The following is a 24427-nucleotide window of genomic DNA, read 5'->3' on the forward strand; positions in this document are numbered from 1 at the left end:
GACGGTGTAAGCAATTAAAAAAAGAAACAAAGGCTTGTAATGATCGAGATTTCTTGTAAAAATATCACATACGAATATGACCTTTGTTGTAATTTATGATCCTTGCAATGGTTTGTTATATTAGTTGCATTGTGGCCATTGGCGGCTCAGTCTGTTACTCTCTATTGGGCTGCGCACACGCATTGAGTGGTTCCTTGCGTACACTATGGAGGCGAACGGTACATCGTTTTTAGACAGAGTGCTTAGTTTAGTTAAGGAGGACCGGTCTGAAAGTGTGCCGCTCGTACAGTTCAAACATCCTAAGGATTTGGAGGTACTTGTGAATTTTGTTTTAACTCTACCCACCAGTAGGTACCTACATACTTGTAGTTACACTATGTAACCTACCTTGCAATGTTATGATTGTCCGCTCTTTTGAATGAGGTTGTAGTTCTATTTATAGCCGTATCATGTTCATGAATTACCTAATCAGGTGCATGTATAGCCGACCTTTGGGTCCAGTCAGCAGTAGTACATATTTTTACATAAGAAATCGATACAGCCAGTAGGCAACCTTCTCATGTTCGTGTTATAATAATAAAACAATAATTAGTTAATTTAGTAAAAGTTTAAATTAACGTTAAGATACCGTTCAAACAAACTGCTATATAGACGCGTAGTGTGTCACGGGTTCAATTTCCGCATGAAGCAAATAAATCTACAAATATTTGTTGACACATAAGGTAAATATAATATGGATAGTTTTCGTTTTATTTAGATATATTTTACAGTTCACTTTCGTAACTATTTGACGAGGTAACTCGACTAGTTTCGAGTTACGTTAGGGGCTCATATTCATGAAAAACATTGTGCGATACTAACTGCATCGTGTGTGTGTGTATACTTTACTATTGTCTTACGAAAATTACCCAAGAGGACACTCTAGAGTGACACATAATTGGGAATAATGGCCAAAATAGATTTTCTTTATAGTGATGAGCTCACTGCTCAATTCTCGCTAATTAATATTGTAGCCGGAATTGCATGATTAGCCTTTGTAAGCATTGCAATTGTATGGCCTCGTCTGTGAAATCGTTAGAAGCGATAACGCACTCGTTGTTAGTGTATTCTTCGATAGCGTCGAATAAAACTCGAAATAAGTATAGAGCAAATAAAAATAATTGTGTATTAATTATAAATTATAAAAGAAACTATATAAAATTGCTGCGTCACCGCCGTGGATAGAAAGAGAAGTGCGCAGCTTTCCCGCGCAGCGACGCCGGCAAGCCGTCTTAGTAAAACTGCCTTGTGCGCAGCTTTGGTGCGCAGCGACGCCGACAAGCCGCCGTGATACCAATTGGTAAGTGCGCAGCTTTGGTGCGCAGCCGGCGAGTCCAGCGCCCCCAGCCGGCGGCAGGCGGCAGCGATGTCTTGTATAGACATGCTCCCCGGGTTGAAGGGTACTTCAAAGAGGAAGTGGGCAGATGTTGTTGAAGCCGCGCCGAATCGTCCCTCTCTTCGTCTTCAGCTCCGCGACTCTCGTGACGCCGTCGCTGCCAGGGTACACCTTCGCGACGCGCCCCAGCGACCAGCAGAGCGGCGGCAGTGCCTTATCCTTAATCAGGACAAGCGTTCCCAACGCTATGTCGCCATTCGTGGAAGCAGGCCATTTTGTTTTCTGCTGTAAGCTGGAGATGTATTCAATATTAAATCTCTTCCAAAAGTGTTGTTTGATACATTCCACACGTTGATAGCGTTCCAGACGACTGATGCTGGCATCAGTGACCTGCGGATTTGGAACAGACATTAGCGAGCGTCCAATAAGGAAGTGAGAGGGAGTGAGGGCAGAGAAATCGAGAGGATTGGTGGAAAGAGGAGTAAGGGACCTTGAATTCAAAATTGCCTCTATTTGAGTTAGGCATGTAGCCATTTCCTCGTAAGTAAAATTAGTAAGCTGCAAGAGTCGCTTTAAATGGTGCTTAGCTGAACGAACCGCAGCTTCAGCGAGACCGTTAAAGTGCGGCGAATACGCCGGTGCAAACCTGAACTCTATTCCTTCCTGAGCGATTTCAAATGCAACGTCAGAGCCCTGCGAAAATGCATATAATTTATTACACGTTCCGACAAAGTGTGTGCCGTTGTCGGACAAGATAGTACGTGGCCTACCGCAACGAGAGTCAAGTTCGAGGTGCACAGCTTTTGTAACCATGCATACAAAAATGCACAGGTAGGACTTAATTGGTTTTGATCCCCGACCTTTCCGATCAGATATCAAAATAGGTCCATAGTCAACACTACTATTGAAAAAGGGAAATTTTAAGTTGCTTCTGGTGTTGGCTTGCGGGCCTGACCACCAAAGGGCAGAAGCGCTGATAAGATCAGCCTTCAGGCCACGAGAGATAAGAACCGCCGGATTGTCCATAGACGGCACGTATCTCCGTCCACCACCAGAGCTAATTCCTTGAATCTCATTGAAACGATATCGAACGAAAGGTTTTAGTTGATGCGGAGGTGTAGACAACCATCCTAGCATTATTGAAGAGTCACACCAATATCGAACTCGGTGTACTGGCAATGTGAGAGAGTCTCTGACTTTCGTGCAGAACCTGGATCTCAACAGAGCCCCGCACAGTTGTAATCGTGGAATTGTTATTGGAATTGACATAAAATCTAAGTACGTAGATTTGAATTTATGATCGAGTTCAAATCTTTTTTCTAAAGATAGAAAACGGCGTTTAGCGATACCGTATGAATCTCTTAGTGCAGCTGAAGGATTAGACTTAAAAGGTATTGTAACCACAAAACGACCGTCGTCCTTACGCTTTGTGTTATTATAAAAGCTTTCTTCGCATGCCCGTTCTTCTAAAGAAATGGAATGCTTTTCAGGAACTGAATCCTTATTATCGCGACGCTGAGATTTGCCATGCGACCCGAGCAGCAAACTCCGCGCCATGGCTACCAGCGAGTAGTACGGCTGCTCAAACTGGTCTCTCGTCGCGTATGCATCTTCCGGATTGTCCGAAGAAACTTCAATCTCCGTCTGTAATTTGTCAAATTCTGTGTATAAGGCGTTAAATTTCTCGAAACGGGCTTCCAATTCGATTATTTGCAAGTTTGAAAGACTGTCACAGCTCTTAAGCACATTCAAATAAGCACTAAAGATCGTTAGCTTGGCCTTCATTGAGCTGCGTCTTTTTACTAACTTGTCAGCCATTATGGTGTTAAAAGAAATCACTTAGTAGAAAATTTAGCCATCAAAAATATAAGTAACGATTAATAAAATTATGTCACTGTGCTATCACGAATTATTATAACGCGATGCACTAAGCAATAGAAGCAGGAATAAACATGCACTTAAATTCGTTACTTGTAAATAACTCGACGCGAATAATCTCGCTTTGTGCTCATGCAACAACATAACAAACACTGTATTTCAAGCGAATACGAGTGAAAATAGCTAGTTAACCTAATCAATAGGGCAATGAATAGGAATAGTCCATTGAAATGTTACATGAGCTTTACATTTTTTAGAGGACGCAATTTTATTTTTTGATCATGTTGGGGGGGTCAATAGAAGCTTAACTTGAAGTTTGTGGGGTCGCCACCCTTGTCCCCCGGCCGCCATCTTGGAAAAAGGGATGGAAACACTTTTTTTGCTATATCTCGGAAACTATGCATCGTAATAAAATTTTTAAAATCATAATTTGTAGAAAATTATTTTGCCTACAAATATGTTTGTATAACTTTTTGCCCTAAATTAACAATTAAAGAAGTTATAAGTAAAAAAGTGAAATTTTTTTAATAAAATTTTCTCTTTTGCTTTATAACTATTTTTTTACATTTTATAAATAAATGGCTTCAGACCAATCGTGTAGAATATTTTTCGAGAAAAAAATTTCCCTACAACTGTTTTCAATTTCATTCATTAGAAACTCAGTTACAGCGCTCCGAAGTTAACCGGATTCGTCAAATTAGTCCAGTCAAATAAGCTTAAATTAGGTAAGAATCTCAAAATGCGAGATGACCAGCTGTAATTTTGTATATACTTGTATATTGACCCCCTAAAACTTGTCTCAAAACCATGGTATATATGGTAGGGTGTAAGCAACTCTTAAAATTCAGGGTCAAAGGTCCCAAAAATCGTTTTTTTGCGGTTTTTTGGAAATAACTAGTTTCCTATGGGTTTTTGGTATTTGCATTCATTATCAATATTGTAGAATACAAAATCCTCTACAACTTTTGTCTAAATATTTTTTTTTATATGGTGAACCGTTGTCGAGTTAGAGGGCGGAGAACGCACGGTCAATTTTTCACTTTGGAAGCGTCTATCTTTCAAACAATTGAATTTGACGAAAAATGGTTTTAGAAACTATAACGTCTTTTTTAATGTCCTATCCATAACCAACAATCACGGATAGGTTAGCTGAAAAAAAAAATGTCTGATGTGATGCAGTGACCGTGCGTTCTCCGCCCTCTAACTCGACAACGGTTCACCATATAAAAAAAATATTTAGACAAAAGTTGTAGAGAATTTTGTATTCTACAATATTGATAATGAATGCAAATACCAAAAACCCATAGGAAATAAGTTATTTCCAAAAAAACCGCAAAAAAACTATTTTTGGGACCTTTGACCCTGAATTTTAAGAGTTGCTTACACCCTACCATATTACCATGGTTTTGAGACAAGTTTTAGGGGGTCAATATACAAGTATATACAAAATTACAGCTGGTCATCTCGCATTTTGAGATTCTTATCTAATTTAAGCTTATTTGACTGGACTAATTTGACGAACCCGGTTAGCTTCGGAGCGCTGTAACTGAGTTTCTAATGAATGAAATTGAAAACAGTTGTAGGGAAATTTTTTTCTCGAAAAATATTCTACACGATTGGTCTGAAGCCATTTATTTATAAAATGTAAAAAAAAAGTTATAGAGCAAAAGAGAAAATTTTATTAAAAAAAATTCACTTTTTTACTTATAACTTCTTTAATTGTTAATTTAGGGCAAAAAGTTATACAAACATATTTGTAGGCAAAATAATTTTCTACAAATTATGATTTTAAAAATTTTATTACGATGCATAGTTTCCGAGATATAGCAAAAAAAGTGTTTCCATCCCTTTTTCCAAGATGGCGGCCGGGGGACAAGGGTGGCAACCCCACAAACTTCAAGTTAAGCTTCTATTGACCCCCCCAACATGATCAAAAAATAAAATTGCGTCCTCTAAGAAATGCATTATTCGGCCCTCAAATTGTAACATTTCAATGGACTAGAACTATTAAAGGGAAAAACGTTATATAACTTATAACGTGTATAGAAAGTAGGACTGGAACAACGGTTATCAAGGAATAATTGGAACGAGCTCACTAATATCCGAATCCGTTATCCGCAAAGTCCTGAATGCGACTTCAAATCTTCAACCGTAGGCGACGATGACACTGCTATTTTCTCACGCTGCAGATTGCGACGCGGGAATCCACCGACGTCTCGCACGCGTGGATGTTTCTTAACACACAAAAATCTTCTCGCTGTGTTGCAGTTGTTCTTGCGAAGGACCAAAATGTTAATAGTCACCCCGTATAAAACAAATAGGACTATTGTGTTTATAATAATAAAATAATAAAAGAAACGATAACAAATTGCTGCGTCACCGCCGTGGTCAGAAAGAGAAGTGCGCAGATTTCTGCGCAGCGACGCCGGCAAGCCGTCTTAGTAAAACTGCGTTGTGCGCATCTTGGTGCGCAGCGACGCCGGCAAGCCGCCGTGATAACACTTGGTTAGTGCGCAGCTTTGGTGCGCAGCCGGCGAGTCCAGCGCCTCCAGCCGGCGGCAGGCGGCAGCGATGTCTTGTATAGACACTCGTTAAAGTTTTCTTCAAACTGGTACTTAAGAACAATATTTGCATTTTCTCTATACAATATACATACTGGTTTATTGCACGCCGTCGATAATATTATGACTGTAGTTTCTGTGTTGCAAATGGTTTACGGGGTTTAAAGTTTAAAAAAGGCTTTGGATCTTGTAGAAGAACCTATATTATATTTTCTTGCATTCAAAAGAATACGGGAAAGCAGCGATGTGCCTTCCATTATATTACGGTCCACACTGGTAATTTGTCTCTCCGTAATCGTATGAGTATAGGAACAGTTTGCCTATACGTATTTACGTACGTTTTATCATTATCATTGGCTAGTAAACATTTCTCATTTGTGTGTGATAACCACATTCTCTTTTTTGATGTGGAAAAATCATCAAATAATTGCCCACTGAAACTGGGTGTGGGAGAGGGAGTGTCTGGATCTTACTGACTAAGAACCACCCCGTTCCTATTCCTGTTTCGACCTGTAGTTCCAGTAACTCACAAAGTTATAGCTGCAGTATGATCATACTCCTACTACATGGCAAATTGTCATACTAGCACATTAATTAACAGAATTAAAATGACCTCAGTTGCATCCATTATGTTTCCCAATTCCAAATTGATGTAATATATAACGTAAGTTAACATAACTGCTGAAAAATGGACGTTAGGTAGGTTGAATTTGGGCAACTTACCTAACGTTGGCCTACCACGATGGATTAAGGGAATTTATGAAATAAAGTGAAGAAAAAAATACAAATTTGAAAAACGAAGTCCCGTAGAGAAGCTTTATTTAAAAGAAACGTAATCTTATGTTGTGTTTAATATCACTTTCAGGCAATACTGGATTTGGACGTGAAAGAAGGTGTAAATGACAAAGACCTGGAGGCATGCGTCCGCGAGGTGTTGAAGTACAGCGTGAAGACACATAAGGCTACGTTCAAGAACCAGCTGTTCTGTGCCACGGATCCTTATGGGCTGGCCGGAGCTTGGCTTGCAGAGGCTTGTAATACTAGTCAGTAAGTACCTTAATTTTGGCATTACCAGAAAACAGACGTGAATATATGCTGGCGTTCTGTTTTGCTGTGTGAGTGAGATTACCGGAGAGCCAATTCTATATCACCCCTTCCCAATATCCCCTGACCTCAAAATGCCGGCAATGCCCTGTAACTCCTCTGTTGTTTCGGGTGTGTGCCGATTGCCCTCTGCCCCATCTAGGGGATATGGGACCTTAAGTCAAGTAAGTAAGTAAGTCTTATCTAACAGTACAAGAAAGGGGTTTGTTTAGATACTACGATACACTACGTAACTTTTAATTAAGAAATGATTTGATTTGATTGGTAAAAATTTAGTTAAGAGATAGAGAGAGATAGAGGTAAAATCAGCCATTAGTATTTTTAATGCAGGGTTACTAGAAATATCAATCACCTCTCACCTCAGAACGTACCTACGTTTCTATTTCACAACTATATGCTAAGAGACTGGCTAAAGGTAAACGTATTTGATACTTAACTGCGGTGGATTCGGGTCAGGAATGCAGTTTCCGATTTGTCCATTCATATAAGTAATATATCTGCAGCTTTGGTACTTACCTATCTACTAATTATTATTGGTGAAAATGTTTATAAGCTGTTAAACCTTATCAAAACTATTATTACAAGACCTATTCACATAAGAACTTAAGCTGAATGTATTTCATTGCAAAAATTGCAATCATTTAAGTATGCAACTTCACGCGCGTTTTGTCCCCGAAGGGGTGGGCAGAGGTGTATATTACGGCACACAATGCCGCTATATCATGTACACCCACTTTTCACCATTTCTATTATAAGTCCCATAATGTAATAGGGGGTGAGCCTATTGCCATGTACCGGACACAAATCCAAACACCGTGCTACTACTGAGAAATTTTAGCAATAATTCTTTGCCCGATCTGGGATTTGAACCCCTAGTCCGGCAGTCGCACTTGCAACCACTTGATCAACGAGGCAGTCGTTGGTCGAGTCGATAACATAAGTAACGAACTATTATCACATTGCACTTCTAGTTTACGATAAGATATAAACATCACTATTTACTATTTACTTGAAATTGAGACTAATTAAACAAAAACTTCTAACATCTACCTAATCATATCTCTTATTTGCCATCTATCATATTTCCAGGTACACTTTCGAAGTAGGTCCAGTTTTCACCCTGATAGAAGTAAAACTTCTGAACCATATCCTCAAAGTCTTCGGCATTCCCAATGGGGATGGGATCTTCAGCCCTGGAGGCAGTGTCTCCATGATGTACGGGCTGGTGGCTGCCCGGTACAAGGCGTTCCCAGAAATCAAGACGAAAGGCATGAGAAATCTACCCGAAATGGTTATTTTTACTTCTCAAGATGTAAGTATAGGTTTTTAAAATACTATATATTATATCTTTTTATTTTCTGAAGGGGTTGCCCCGGTCAAGTTATTTGTCTACTTTCTTCAGCTATTTTTAGTTTTTCAATGTAATAGAGAAAACCGGACACATTTTCGAAATTCACGCTACGACTAAAAATGTCGGTACTTATTCGACAATCACTATAATATTTCGCTCAACCATAGAATGAGCAATAAACCTCGTACTTTATTACGTGACAGTTAATTGAAATTACAAAGAACTCGACACTAAAACGACAACAGTTTCATATCTCTGCAACTGCAGACAACACTATAAATACACATCTCTGCACAAATCTTTAACCAAATTTCAAAAGCCTTTAAATCTCCCTTCCAGAGCCACTACTCCATCAAGAAGTCAGCTCATTGGCTAGGTTTTGGTACAGACAGTATCAGAATCATGCCCACCAATGCCCACGGTCAGATGCTGGTGGACAAACTAGATGAAGCTATCCAGATTGAGAAGGACCTTGGCAGGTGTCCACTGTTCGTGAATGCCACAGCTGGTACAACGGTGATGGGTGCGGTTGATGACCTGGAAGCTATAGCTGATGTCTGCAAGAAACATGGAGTTTGGATGCATGTTGATGTAAGTCTAAACACTTCTTAATACTTCATTCCCCGAAGGAGTAATAAAAAGTTAAATCCAGTATGTATACAAGGGGCTTTAAAAGTATCGGCCTCAGCTTTAATGGTAGGTAGTGTTGTGTTTGAAGATTATATGGTAGATAATTTTCAGAAAACCTTATAATAGGTATACTGATAAATGATAAATTAATTAAAGATCTGGTAATCCTTTTTCTCGGTAAGCTCGCTCCAATTTTTTAAAGGGGCTTGAAATATGAACACGAGTAGTCATCGAATAGTGGGTTTACTTTATTTATTGTATTTATAACCATTATCATACTTTATATCTTTATTTTTCTATTGAGAGGGTTATACCAAAGTGATTTAAGTAGTGATAAACAGTCGAGTTCATCCCTGTTTCAGGGCTGTTGGGGAGGAAGTCTGATGCTGTCACCTAAATATAGGAGCAAACTAAAAGGTATTGAACGGTTAGTATCCAAGACCTTTTTATACCAGTCTATATTTTTTTATACCACTTACCATTTATGATAAAAGCGTTACCAAATAAAGTCCACTATTGTAGACATCCTCTACAAAAGAGTGTTTGGTTTAGTCTTTACGCTTGATTGCCGTGTATGAGATCGTAGTTAAACAATGTTTACATATTAAAAAGCACTGTTGCCAAATTTTGGCTTCAAAAGGCTCTTAATAATAATCCCTCTATGCCGATTTCGGTTCCGGCGCCTGTTTCATTGACTACTGGCGTCTATCCTGGGCTCTCAACAGAAGGTTCTTAAGATACCCGCTAAAAGAGCAGAAGTGGTTAAAATTCTACTCTACCGGCTGCCGTCTCCACATAGTTCATACATTCTATGATGACAGCAAATTGTAACTTCAACCAACCTATTCCAGAGCCAACTCAATAGCTTGGAACCCTCACAAAATGATGGGAGCGCCCCTGCAATGTTCCGTCTTCATGGTTCGAGACAAGGGGCTACTCCACGAAGCCAACTGCGCCGCTGCACAGTATCTGTTCGCACAGGACAAGTTCTACGACGTGTCTTACGATACGGGGGACAAGAGCGTGCAGTGTGGGAGGAAGGTGAGCCTTCAAATTATTTTATTTGGAATAGAGAACCTGATGGTAAGCAATCGACGTCATGGGTGTTCGTGACGCAACACTAGAGGATTTACAAGTGCGTTGCAGTGCCGACCTTTTAGAGAAAAGGCTTCCAGAATTTCGTTAGATATTCGATTTAATTGTTATGGGTTTTCTGAATAATGCCTCAATTTTTCTTGCTAGACAACACAAAGTTTTATAGGAGCCTAATTCGTGATAGCAAAAATATTGATAAAAAAATAAATCTACAGCATAATAATCATTTCCGTGGCGGTGCGTTGCGTTCCGCGCGCGCCTCAAATACGATGCCTGGAGAAGAAGGAGACTTTTTAGGAGAATTGAGACTGTCGCCATAATATATTCTCACATCGTAATTGATTAAATTTCCAGATAGACTCATTCAAGTTATGGATGATGTGGAAAGCGCGAGGTGACGTGGGACTCAGTGAGCTTGCAGACAGAACGATGGCGACAGCGCAATTCTGTATGGAGACTGTGGCAATCAGACCAGGTTTCAAACTGGTGTCCAATGTCCTGCAGTGTCCCAATGTATGCTTCTGGTACATTCCTACCTTCATGAGGGGAAAGGCTGAAGATGAACAGTGGTGGGAGATTATGCACAAGGTAAGATTTTGGAATAAAGGTTATATTCTTGCTAATTGAAAGTTGATAGAAGGAATTTCTAGGGAACGTACTGTTAGAGACTTCGACAGGAGGAGCCACATTTATTTTAGACGATGATCTAAAGCTCTAGCTTTTCAGTTCACGGTACGGAGTTTGTCTGAAATATCTATTGTCCAATTTTATGTATAAGTCGATGTGTTACTTGTCCAGTCATATCAAATTCTCTCTACTGTTTTGCAAATTAGGAAACACAGACTGTCACACATCAATAGATTAGTTTAAACTGACCGTTGGACATGCAGAAATATCATACAAAGCGAAACCATGATAAACTATTTTTCTATTTTTTTTTTGTACAACTTGATACATGTAAAGCCGGGTGTATCTTGTATGCACACTGACCTAATCCACCAAGAAGGAAACTAACACCATCAAAAAAAGTATTAAGTAATATTCTTTTTAGTATCTCTAATCTTTCTATCTCATCTTATATCTCTAATTCTTCACAGGTAACCCCAAAGATCAAGGAGCTACTAATTCTAAGCTCTCAGCTGATGGTGGCCTACTCTCCTCTGCAGCATCACAAGAACTTCTTCCGCCTGGCGTTCACCTTCCACCCACAGGTAGACCACCACCAAGTGCTGCAGATGCTGGACTCTATTGAGCAGTGCGGTGAGACTGTGACCATGGATATGTTGACCTAAAGCAGTATATTCGCATTTTATTCCATGTAAGATAGTAATTATGAGATGTCTTTGTAATAATGTAATATTTACGCTGTAAGGTGCAAACTGCTTTGGGCAGCATTTTGTAAATATTTGGTGACATGACTGATTCGCTGCCATGAAATAAAGTGGGAGTTATGGCTCCAGATATTACTACCATCAGCCTACTGTAATAGTAATGTTACCTGACCAAAATAACAGTAATCTTAGTATGAGTAAAATAAAGTAATCGAAACGAGAGGGCGTCCGCCGCTCTGATTAGCCGATTCTAATAAACCAACCAATCAGAGCAACGAATGCGCTTTACTTGAAATGTATAGCAAACTCGTACTAAGGGTACAGTTTAAATGCGATGACCGATAATTTCGTTACCAAAAAAAACGTTCAATAATATTTTAAGTCAGAAACATTGTTTTTACATGACATATATTATTTTGTGTAATGTGAGATGAATATGTAATGTAGTGTATATTTTTCTTAAACATTTTAATTATTGTACTTGCTCTGTTTTGTGACGTTATGTTATAAATAAACATATTACAAATTATTTTATTAACTACATATGTTTTAATAGATAAGAAGGTACATACAGTACATAGTACACACATTTATGCCATTAAACATGTTGCCAATAAACGATAGTTTCTAAAACGTTTCATATTTCAATTGCTTCCTTTTCCCAAAGCTTCGTATTTGCAGCAATCACCCAGTCAAGTGATTTGTTGTCACCGCGCGGATCACCATTATGTCCCCAAACTGTTCTGTGGCCATTAGCACCCTCTTCATCATCCATTTTTACAGCCTGATGATACTGAGAATCTATGAGACGGAAGACTACATGTCCATTTGTCATCACAGGCTCAACAAAATATGTATAACTAACTTCACTATTTGGCGCCGAAGCTAAAACTTTCCTATCTCCCAGGCTATCCGTATTTGCGTCCAACTTCAACAACATGTTATGTTCCAAATTACATATTTTAAATACAACATTATCATTCTCAATCTCTGTTTGGAACTTCCAACTCACTTTCTTGCTTATTTTATCAGAACTGTCACCAAGTACAGGTGTATCGGTTTTCGGATCGCTCGCATCTAATCTCATAGCTTGTTGGTATTCTTTGCTGACTATCGTTACAACTTCTCCTTTTAGAATGAGTTGGAAAGGAGTTGGGAAACTGTTGTGTATTATCTCAGTAGCTCCACTGTGCCATAGTTTGTAAGCATACGTCATGACATTACCGCATTTGTCTCGTATAAGTTTGATAACAACATCGCCGATAGCTTCCGAACCGGCCTCTGTGTCCATATCCTTAGACAAACTGATGGCATCATCGTAAGATCCTTCAGTGACCTTGTTATAAAGAACGTCTTTTATTTCCGTCAGATTTAAAAATGTCATGTCGCTATCAAATAACGTCAAGCCTTGTAGTTTACTTGGTAAAGTGTATTTAGGATAGTGGAACATCGATTTTTTCTTCAATTCTGTACTTAAGTTTCTTATTTCAGCTGAGTTCCTTTCAAATCCATATGCGACAACCTTACCGACGTCTGGGTTGATCATCCTTGCGATGTCTCTGGCACAGCTGTTGTTTATTGGTGCTCCCATGACGGTGACGACCTGGACAGAGTGGTCCTTAATATATGCGCTGGTATCGCAATTGGTGTAGTTTACTACTGGGATCCTGTTTGGAATCTTCCTGCCTCTGTCGGGGCCATTACTCACGAGTTGGAACACATGATTAACATTGTAACAATCCGAGAAACCGCTGTTTCCCTGTTGTGTGACTATCCTGCCTTCACCCCAATAGTCTACATGTTCTATTAAGTTGTTCAGGGAGACCGGTAGCTTTACTAAGCGGTACTCTCCTAAATACGGGCATTCGGAGTAAGGATAAGTTTTGTTAGTGTTTGTGACGTAGTTTGGACGCTGCGCAAGCTTCCACCCGCCAATGGAATGCATGTTTTTGAAGTCCTGTACTGTTTATCTGAAATAACACGGAATTTATTAACAAAGGTCATATCTATCTTTACAGATATTTGTACTTTTTTTATTTGTTTAACATTCTCTAGATTTACATTTTTAAATACTACACATATAAAATAAAATAATATTTAAAAATATAAAAATAGGAGCCAACCAGTAGCGGGAGCATGGTCCAAGCCACCGGTGGTTAGGGCTCCAGAGACAGAAACCTCCTCACAATACGTGCCGTTTCGAGGAGTACTGCCTTCTGCATCAGGCCCTTGATCCATCCGCCCAACCCCAGCCTCCTAAGGTGGTTGTCGAGGCTGTTGGGAATTAATCCATTGGCCGACACGACTATCGGCACAACGATAGCCGAATCCACATTCCACATGTCGACAACCTCGTGAGCCAAGTCAAGATATTTTATTTTACAGTTATAATATTATGTTTATTAGACAATGTGTAATTGACTTACCAGCATAAAATTAGGTCGCCCTTTATGGAACTGCATTGAAATGTTTTGTTTTATATTTATGATTTTGTACTGACTATTGTTTTATCAGTGTTGCGGTTCTCGGTAACAATCAGTGGCTGCCGCAAATAATCTTGCCCTGTTGTCCACAAAATGATAAATGTTTTGATACCTATTATTCTGTAATAATACCTATGTGTAACTTTTTCCCTTTCTGTCATGATATGACATTATGAAATGTTACTGGATTTTTTTATCTGTGCCTACGATAATTTGTGAGCATTTTAGGTTATTTATTTAAATCAAAATGTCGAATGTTTGATAGCTATTGATAATTTAAAGCTTATATACTTGTACCTAATATAATACCTATTCATTTACTAAAATCAGTTTTCAGTGTAACTCGAATCTTGAGGAGATTGAACGAGTAAGATATTAGTAAAAGAATTGGTCTTTAGCTAACATCTGGTACCATACTCCATAACCGTAAATAGCTTTTAGTTACCTATTTACATATAATTGCTTAAAACCAACAATGACATTTGTAATTCATTATGCCCATTCATGCGCCGGGTAAATGAAAAGTTCTCATGATCTGAGTAAACTAATATTGAAGTTACCTCCTAAAATAGACCGGTATAATAACTATTTGTTCGTCAATTTGTCAGTGTTGAATGTTTGTAGTACGAGTTACCGGCTTACCACACACGGTGTTTCAGAGAAAGCAACACAATTATTGGTTACGAACCTATCTATTTTTTAGCTATGGGTAGACTGATATTGTTCCTTTTTTTTGTTCGTAAGATGTAGTTTAATAATTTGGTTTAAAGCATTAACTACCGAATGAAAACTGTTGAAGGAAACACTCCGCTAAACGTCGGTCACCAGTGTCCGACATTTCAATTCAATTCGTTCATTCACAAAGACAACACGACGCTTGATATAACTACAAATACTTACATAAATATTATAAGAGGACTAAATAAAATAATACAACTCATATACTTCACAAAACTCATATTTTGTACAGAACTATGAACTCAAAAGAGACTTTAATTCTTCAACACATAGTTTCTCTAGAAGCGTGCATTTTGCGCGATCCATCCGAGGTATTTGTCTACTTGTGTGTAGAGGCCGGGATGGTCTGGCTCCCCGCAGCGCAGGCCCCAGGACACCACTCCGACGGTAGTCCACCGACCGCTTGGCATCTGGTACATCAGGGGTCCACCGCTGTCACCCTGATATTACAAAAAAGGCAATAATTACATTAATGAGATTTGAGGATAGTGACAAATATGTGTTTTATGATTAGGAATATTGAGCCAAAATTATCGAAAACACTTTTTCCTATTGAATCTAGTCTGTCTGGTACCGACTTATGAATAACTTCTTATGGTATAACTGTTTGGTTCTAAACGTTCTTACTCGTTCTTTTTATGTACCACTGGCTTCGCCCGCGTTTCCCTGAGATATAAAGTATCACCCAACTGAGCATATACCTACCGTGTCAGTAAATCAAACTTCATCAAAATCCGTTCTTAGTTTCAGGGTGATTGACGGACAAACATCTAAACAAATAAACTCACATTTATAATATTAGTGTGATGTAAGTGTAATAATGTAATATTAGTGTTAAGTTTCAAAGGAAACATTAGATAGTTTCTATCGATTATACTAATTACGATCATATTAATTGCTATACAAATCAATTGTCTCCTAATTTCTACCACATGCTTTCACCTTCAACCTTCTGGACTGATTTATCAATACTTTTCTGAGAGCGCAGTTTCCTAGCATCACAAACAATTACATATATTACCTGGCAGGCATCCTTCCCGCCTTCAAGACCACCAGCACACAGGGTCTCATTGAAGATATTCTCTGTGAACGCCGCGACACACTTGTCATGGTCCCACACTGGAACCGTGACTTCCATCAGCACGCTGCTGTGAGGACCGCCGTACCATTGGGTTCCCCAACCTGGTTACAGTAGGAACCATTAAGCATCATTATTATGTAAACGATGATATATTAAAATATAACTTTTTGATTCTCCATCCGACTGTAAAAAAGGAGGAGGTCCTCTATCCGTCAAGATATTTTTTATGGTTTATGGTTTATGTATGTTCAGTGATTTGGTATTCGAAAACGCCTGCACTTATTTCACTTCCAAACTAACCTATCAGTAGGTATTAGTGGTACCAAAGAATAACAGCTGCTTTTTAATTTTTTGATTTGGAAGACTTACTTAAACGTAGTTTATTTTTTTATTAAAAACTGTGATTTTACTAACATAATACAAAACATACATAACTACAAACGTTTTAAATAAAATAAAATGGAATAAGCCCGTTTCACATATTGGCCCAGTCGTTCAGTCACTGAGTTATGTCAACAGTGCAGTCCAATTGCATTTATCACTCATTTTTGCATACGCATCATCCATCGTTCCTTTTTAAGAAAACTTTAACGTAACAGTTTCGAAAGTTCCTCAAACCGACCATCTTACTTCGACACTTTCATCTTACTGCAGAATGTTTAACTTGAGTTATAAAACAAAAGGTTTCTATGGGAAACTGATTGCATCTGCGGCAATAAGTGCGACAATTTGCATCTAACTGATAATGTTGACATAACGCCAACTGACGCCTGACGCAAGTGTGCTTTAGAAATTCCACCATAAAACAGTGTTTAGTGTGTGGTTTCTCCATTTTGTTTTTGGATAAGAGCTTGAGGATGCTAAATGCTGATGGGAAAATAGATTGGAAACGTCAAATGATAAATAGATTGTGCTGTGCATAATTCCTGGGGGCCTACTCTAATTCAACGAAAATTGTCGAAACTTCGCAGATTGCATACTACAATTCTATTTATTGCGAACGAAATGAACGAATGAAATGAAGATAAATAGATAGGTTTTGATATGAAATTAAAAATAAAACGTTATTTCAAGTAATCCTATTAATAAATCAATAAAACCTACGGCCGAAGATTAAACGAAACTTCGGATTGGAGAACCGGAGTAGGCCCCCGTTCTTTTTGCTCCGTTTAGAATATTCCTTGGGAGTTCCTTGAGGTCGCAATAATAATATCATCATAATGGTATGATGATGGAAAATACTATAATTACCAATAACAGTGACCGGTTCGTCAGTGAGCTGCAGATTTGGTGGGGGGAGACAGATGGGCCACACGTAGGTGTTGAACACTGCTGGACGCTCCAGCTTCAAGATAGCGATGTCGTTCTTATAGTTAGCGATCTGGAAAGCCTCGTGCTGTCGTATCTCAGAGACTTTGAAGTTGTAGGTGCGAGAGTCATTGGTCCTCTTCATGTCGTACTCCCCTAAACGAACGAACAGTTCCTCCGCTTTCCATCTGCGAAAATAATTCGTGTGTTTTGATTTTTATTGGGAATTTCTAGAAAGAAAGAAACAAGGAAAGAAAGAATGAAAGAAAGAAGGAAAGAAAGAAAGAAAGAAAGAAAGAATGAATGAAAGAATGAATGAAAGAAAGAATGAATGAAAGAAAGAATGAATGAAAGAAAGAATGAATGAAAGAAAGAAAGATTTAAAGGAAGAAGGAAAGAAAGAAGGAAAGAAAGAAGGGAAGAAAGAAAGAAATACAGTTTATTTGCACCGATTACAAAAATAATTAAACATAAATAGTACTAGTAAATCTAGTAAGTCCTCTGTATCAGCATCAGCTGCAATTTTTTTTACAACGGATTTATAATTAATACAAATACAAATACTGAAAGATTTGAAGGAGCTGATGTTAAAGAGAAAGTTAGAAGATATGTTAAATATTTTACCTCCTGGTGCAGTGAGCAGCAGTCAAAACGTGTCTGTCTGTGATGAGCACTCCTCCGCAGTACTGCTCGAAGCCCTCCGGAGTGACGGACGCCATCCATGGCCACTCGCGAGGGTTCGTCTCTCGAGCCCCCAGCACTCTGCTTTGTTGGCGGGTGCTTAGACCACAACCTGCACAAATTCAAAGAAATATAATATTTTATACTTGTTTGTGTAAAAAGTACAACATTGTTTTTTAATAGTTTTTAGGGCTGCTTGTTTTTTTTTATGTAAATAATCAAGTTTTTGATTGCAACCCGGTAATTCCAATAAAATTCTTGTGATCAATTAATTCTTTTACGGAATATTTTTATCGCAATATCTTTTAGAGTTTTAGCTTAATATTATCTTGATCATTTTGTAAGATTAGACTCATTATATTTTAGTTTGATTAGAAGGTTCGGTAAAGGCCTATATTTATACAAAACTGGTAATATGAGAGATAAGGAATCTACCTCTAGTCTCAGCCCTGGTGACCTTGATAATGGCTTCATTCTGTTCCTCCTTCGGTGCGGTTGCTGGTAGGTCTCCTGCCAATCCCTCAGCGCCACCACGAGTCAAGTCATCAGGGCAACACGCTCCTACAGCCCTAAGAACACACGTAATAAGATTAAGTTAAAGTGCTTAATAATCTAAACTTATGTTATAAAGTTGTAGAGTTTGTTTCTTTGAACGCGTTAATCTCCGGAAGGTTATAAAACATTACACTCCGATAAACAGCGTGGTTTCATTTGCTGCTCGATTCCTGCAGGTGTGGGTGTAAGTAGCTCGAAGTTAAGAACATGTATCACGTTGTTCATGATGAAGAGTCCCTCTGTGACTCGAAACTAGTAGAGCTTTTCTCAATATATGTATTTACGTGAGTAAACCATTATTTTTAGTTTATTTTGTATGTCTCACGATAGTTATTATTAAATAAATAAATAAATGGAATAGAATGACAAGCTACTGTTACTGACTGCTGATTGATGATGCAAACGTAATCCATGAACTTGATGAAATCGCTGCGGAACTCATCCTGGATGCAGTGGCGCAGGTGGCGGCAGTGGCCCGGCTTGCCATCAGGCAAGACGCAGCTCTGGTAAGCAGTGTCGATCTGAAAAATTTGAACAGTTAAGAGGGGCCTTTTATACCCGAAGGGGTAGGCAGAAGTGCACATTATGTTATGCACGTAATGCTACTGTACAATATGTACGTACAACCACTCTTCACAATTTATGTTATAAGTCCCATGTAATAGGGGATGACCCAATTGCCTACCCGGCACATTTACACACACGCCAAGAGGCGTACTGTGTTTTTAAATAGTTACATGTCTAAGCAATCGACTAAAATAATACTCTAGTTCCTACCTATTAGACAAAGTAAAAACACACCATAAATGGCATTTCTAATTAGTATAACACCTACTTGAAACAATACGGTTTTAAGAACTTCAAAGAAGATTACTTTGACATGAACACAATTACTTAATTTTTTAGTGTCAGCGAGCTATGCTTCGGCATGAATGAAACGCATTTGTAACACCTCTGGTGTTTCGGGAATCTATGAGCGGCGGCGATTGCTTGCCGTCAGGTGATCCGTCTCTTCGTTTACCTGTCTTATACCATAAAAACACGGTTTTGTCAAACCTCCTATAATATACTTAGCTATGGGAAAAACAGTTTCCACAACACACAGACATACACAAAACACGAACATGTCCCTAATTTAACATCATTAGAGGTCTTATGTCAGCACTTAATGATAAGATCGTGATCAAGTCATTGTGGGGCTACAAGCTACAAGTTACTTGCTCAAATACTAAACGTATATTCTTTGAGAGGTCAGGTTAATTAAGCTTTAAAGTAATTAGAATGTAAAGTTTATACGTACAACGTGTAATGAGGTGGTAATGTACATAGATATAATGTAAGACCTGTGGAGATATTGTAGATAGACTTCGTAAGAGTGTGAGTGTCATTTATTTACCAGTTATTTATCGGTATTAGAGTACATACCACGTTATTTAGAATGCTGTAGTAGATGAGGCCTTTTTTGAGTGTAGAAATCAGTTAATGACTTCTCCCGCCTTAGGCAAGGCGAGAGGGAGTGTCAGACTCTTACTGACTAAAAACCGGCCAAGTGCGAGTCGGACTCGCCCATGAAGGGTTCCGTAACAGCAAGTAGATGACATCTTATAAAAGTTATAAAATAACTTGGTTTTACATAGTGTTTGTATGAACGACAAAGTTATATTTGCAGTTTTTGAAAATGTTTTATTTCTTAAAAACTAATTATGATATCTCGTTCAAACCAATTTTCGTTGTTAGTTTTTATTGAAATCTACAACATATATTTTTTTTAGTTTTCTTACTCTCTTATCTTAAAAGTTAGAGGGGGGGGACACTCATTTTTCCACTTTGGAAGCGTCTAACTTTCAAACGGTTGATTTTGACGAAAAATGGATTTAGAAACCTTAATGTCTTTTTTAAAGACCTATCCATAGACACCCATCACGGATATGTTAGCTGAAAAAAAATTTTTTTTGAATCAGTTCCATTTATGGAGTGCCCCCCTTTAATTTTTAAATTTATTAATTTTTATTAAAAATTCGAATAGCGGTCGAAATACATCCACCTACAGAGTTTCAACTATGTAGACCCAACAGTTTCGGAAATAAATGGCTGTGACATACGGACGGACGGACGGACAGACAGACATGACGAATCTATAAGGGTTCCGTTTTTTGCCATTTGGCTACGGAACCCTAAAAACCATCCCGTTCCTACTCCTGCTTCGAGCTGGAGCCCCGGTAAACCGTCAAATGTCCGTAGCTCCGGACAGTAGATAAGCCCTTTAGGTAGGTACTACATATGATTTGGGTCCAAGGCTTTATGATAAGTAGTTATGGTTGTAATAGAGATCGAAATTATTTAATCATTTTTATCAAAGCTCACGTGTGTATATTACCGTATACTTACAGGAAAAAAATGAAAAAAGAACCTATTACAGTCAAGCAAAACAGCATAATTATGGCTTTCACTACATGTCCTTTAGGTCTTAGGATGAAAGCTAGATTTTATCTGCTTACGTACACAAGTAGCTTTATCTCGTATGCTAATTCTCTACACACGGGTTAAACGCGGAAATAACAGCTAATTGCTCATGTTTTACAAGCGTAATGATGTTGATCTCAGGGATCGCTTGCTAAACACGCTCGGTGCGGCGCCGGCGCAGGTAATTGAATAGATGTATTCTAACTAGGTTTTGAAGGCTGTTGCGTGGGCGGGTGGTAGACTGGCTTGAGAATTTTTAGATAGTTAGCAGTCTATTAATATTATAACTATTAATTATGAATAATTCTGTTACATAAAAAAAATATTGCTCTACTCAATGGGTCAAGTCAAAAAACGCCTTTGGGGACAACGATCGCCATGTTTCCCTAAGTTTTTAGTAATGGAGTTATACAAAATGACATAGAATCGGTTTCCCGACTTTTTGTTTCAGCAAACAATTGTAATGTTTTTTAAACAAGACTTTCGTTCCGATATCGTGGGTACTTCACAATTCACACGCTCAAATCGTATATAGTACTTCCTTACATAATATTTTGTAATACCTACACCGTAGACATTTTATATTTTACTGCTTTTGTTTGGAACGTTAACTTTCATAGATTTAAATTAGGTAAAAACCGAAAATAGTTATCTGGTTGAGTTTATTCGAAGTAAATTATTATGACATACTTACACATTATTTACAACTTAAAAATACCTAAAAAAAAGGAATATAAACTAACTTAAAACTAAAATACAGAAAAAAATTAAATAAACAGATTTCTGGTTAAGCTTTTTTTTAGGATTTTCGTGAGACTGGTCCTCTATTAATTGTGACACTGATACCTATGGTGTCTGCAAATGTGCTTAGAGGCTACACTGAACGCTCACCATCAAGTGGACTGTATGGTTTGTTGTTGCTGAAAGCATTTAAATAGTATAAAATAAAGAAAAAAATAAAATTCTTCTCACCTGGTTGTCATTTATCCCAATGAATCGCTTCGCTCGACCAGCACCGATGTGCAGCCCACCCTGAGCTATGATCTCTTGCCATGATGGATCCAGCAGTTTGGCTGATAACATTAAACAAATAAATATTGTCGTCCTGAGTATATTTTTTAATATTATTTTGAGTACTCTTAACAAGTTGCTGTTCAAAGTTTACTTATTTCAAATTGATCTAAATTCTCGAAGAAAATATCACCATATCATTTAATTTTTTGTACTAATAAATGAACTCGATAACAAAAAGACAAATAATTGTAATAATGACCACTTAAAGAAGAACAAATCATACCTACATTTACTAACAGATACTTAGCTCCCGATAGCAAAAAACAGAACAAGCCATTAGAAAAACAACACAGATCAAATAAAAACCCTCGATAATGGTCTAAAACAAACAAAAAAAAAGACAGCACTAATAAATACTCACAGGCATAATCATCTCCACGAACACTGAGAACAGTCCCAAATAATATAAAAAGATGAAACAGTAACAACATGATCACTTCATTGAGGACTACCAGTGATTGCGCAGTATCAGAGCATTTGGGACGGATGGCCGGATACCACAGCCGATAACTATAGAATAATCCACAGGATGCTATGAACTGATAATAAATATTTTGCAAATGAGGAAAAATATTTATAACCCGCATATTCGGAGCAGTTCAAGGACGGTTTCATGGCTGTATGACATAGTAGATACTTGTGACTTCGCTCAGTTACAAAGAGAAAACTGCTTGCTTCTTGGGCTGTGTACAAGATGGAGCATTAAAATAGTTTTTATTTACATAGTATTTTAGAGCCAGATTCCCTTTAGTCTCCTCTGCGAATATTCCATCTGACACCAAATATGTCATGGTCTTCATTTTTATCCAAATCCGGCAAGTAGGTGGCAATACTAGCTGTTTTGTGAAAGACTTATAAAAATTTATCTGTCTATCTATTACTATAGTTTGCACCAAACAAAGGCCTTAAAACTTTAACCTTAGTTTTAATGTTACATTTATTAGGCATTTCCTCGCTTTCTAGAGGTCACAAGAGCATTTCCGATTTTCTAAATTAGTAATTACATCTTTCAGTATTTATTGATAAAGTGTTCGCGAATGCACTGAGTAGGTAAATTTTCTGGGTAGGTAATATTGTGTTTTCGGATATAATTAACAATGTTCGTAACAAAAAACGCAATTTGGATTTTTACCGAGTTTTTGGCAGATAAAGAAATACTCCTTATGATGTGTATGTGCGTAGGTATGTGCTGAGTGTTTCAATAGCAACGCAACGTCGTAATTCAACTAAAATGCAATCCGAACTATGTGTGATCCCAACCATTAAATTCTGATAAGACTCGCAAAACTTACATCTGTGTCGAAAGAACCATTCCTTGAGGCGACCGTTAAGTATCAGGCCATTAATGTATCGAAATGGTCAAATATTCGTCACCGCCCATTACACGGGTATGATAATAACTATAATGGACTGAAGTTATCCTAAGGCACCTTGCTTAGTCAAGACAGGTTGTTTGTACTGTCTACTGACTCTTATAATGGAGGTAACGTACTTGTTTACTACTTACTGCACGATTTATGTCCGAATACTCAAACGCTACTCAATTTTAAGTCGCTCTCAAAGCCAGTTCTGTACCTATCAATTCTTTATAAAATGACAGAGATAGCACGATTTTAAAGTACAATTTAAAATTGAATATTCAGTATTCGGGCGTTAGGGCTATATCGAAGCTGCGGAAGACTTGCGTGTTACCGCGGCTCCAGCTCTAAGGAAGAGTACGAACGGGATGGATTTTAGTCAGTGATAGTTTGACACTCTCTCTCACTTTACCCATGAGGAGCAAAAGCATGATTTACTCCCTCAAAAAAAAAAACACACACAGTACTCTTCCCTTGTGTTGTATTGTAAGGGAGTTATTATTCGATAGGACTGGGCAGCAACGCTCTCTAATGGAGTAATCTGGATTTTTAAACAGCTATCTCTAATCCGCCTACCAAACTTGGATATTAGGAAACCCTTTTTCTCTTTTCTATGTACACTAGATAACTATGGTTCAAGTGGACTATCATTTAGCCCGGTTGTGCAATACAAAGTTGTATGCAGTCTAGAACGGAGCGAAGTGTGGCAATAGGCTTCCTATAACATGGGACTAATAAAATTAAAGTAATTACAGTATTGGTGAAAAGTGGGCGTATCTACTATAGGTCTACTTCTGCCTACTCCACAGATAGGGTACGACTATATAAAAATAATAATATGTCTGATATTTAAAGCTAACATTTTGGTGTTTATTTTTAGAGTCTTAAGTCGTCTTTAATCTGGCATAAACATAATTTACACGCCTTTATTTCAATACACAATTTTTTTTTGCTTTCCACATGTGGGGTTAGGTGATAAACTTACCTAGGACAGAATGTGGACCCTGTCGAGCACAACAATACAAGTTTAGGAGAGAACACATAAAAAAATTACATTACATTTGAAAAAGTAGGTATATCAAATGACACAAGCAATACAAATGTACTCTAATCCAAAGAGTTATTTTTTGTAGTAGATAAAACAATAGCCAAGTCCAGAATTGTGGCCAGTGTACGGCAATAGGCTCTCCCTATTGCATGGAACAACATTATGGGCAAAGAATGGCTGTTACATAGAAAATCCGAATAATCCTATGGGGATTAAGAGACGTAACGTTTTGTTATATGTATTTATGAGAGACGTATGGGTGCTTCAGTTCATAATCCGAAACTATTCATTTATTCCATAACTGCGAATTTTG

The 24427-nt window shown here is 38.0% G+C and overlaps 3 protein-coding genes across 3 annotated transcripts; 1 reads left to right on the top strand and 2 right to left on the bottom strand.

The window, feature by feature from the left end:
* The first annotated feature begins 126 nt into the window (after window positions 1-126).
* On the top strand, window positions 127-11959 carry LOC118278181 (cysteine sulfinic acid decarboxylase). The gene is made up of 8 exons (XM_050700282.1): window positions 127-313; window positions 6680-6861; window positions 8008-8230; window positions 8609-8860; window positions 9262-9326; window positions 9751-9940; window positions 10349-10582; window positions 11092-11959. Exons 1-8 carry the CDS (start codon window positions 206-208, stop codon window positions 11284-11286), a joined length of 1449 nt encoding a protein of 482 aa, XP_050556239.1. The 5' UTR covers window positions 127-205; the 3' UTR covers window positions 11287-11959.
* On the bottom strand, window positions 11852-13971 carry LOC118278182 (microvitellogenin-like). The gene is made up of 2 exons (XM_035597284.2): window positions 13752-13971; window positions 11852-13295 (listed from the first exon to the last, which is right to left on the bottom strand). Exon 2 carries the CDS (start codon window positions 13268-13270, stop codon window positions 11963-11965), a length of 1308 nt encoding a protein of 435 aa, XP_035453177.2. The 5' UTR covers window positions 13271-13295; window positions 13752-13971; the 3' UTR covers window positions 11852-11962.
* Window positions 13972-14750: 779 nt separating this feature from the next.
* On the bottom strand, window positions 14751-22232 carry LOC118278218 (venom protease). Its single transcript, XM_035597342.2, has 8 exons — window positions 22070-22232; window positions 21607-21707; window positions 18556-18692; window positions 18052-18185; window positions 17560-17728; window positions 16879-17123; window positions 15568-15728; window positions 14751-14986 (listed from the first exon to the last, which is right to left on the bottom strand). The coding sequence occupies exons 1-8, from the start codon at window positions 22137-22139 to the stop codon at window positions 14825-14827; spliced, it is 1179 nt and encodes a 392-aa protein (XP_035453235.1). The 5' UTR covers window positions 22140-22232; the 3' UTR covers window positions 14751-14824.
* Window positions 22233-24427: the final 2195 nt, after the last annotated feature.

Source organism: Spodoptera frugiperda, chromosome 18 (genome assembly GCF_023101765.2).
Source record: "Spodoptera frugiperda isolate SF20-4 chromosome 18, AGI-APGP_CSIRO_Sfru_2.0, whole genome shotgun sequence".
NCBI lineage: Eukaryota > Metazoa > Arthropoda > Insecta > Lepidoptera > Noctuidae > Spodoptera > Spodoptera frugiperda.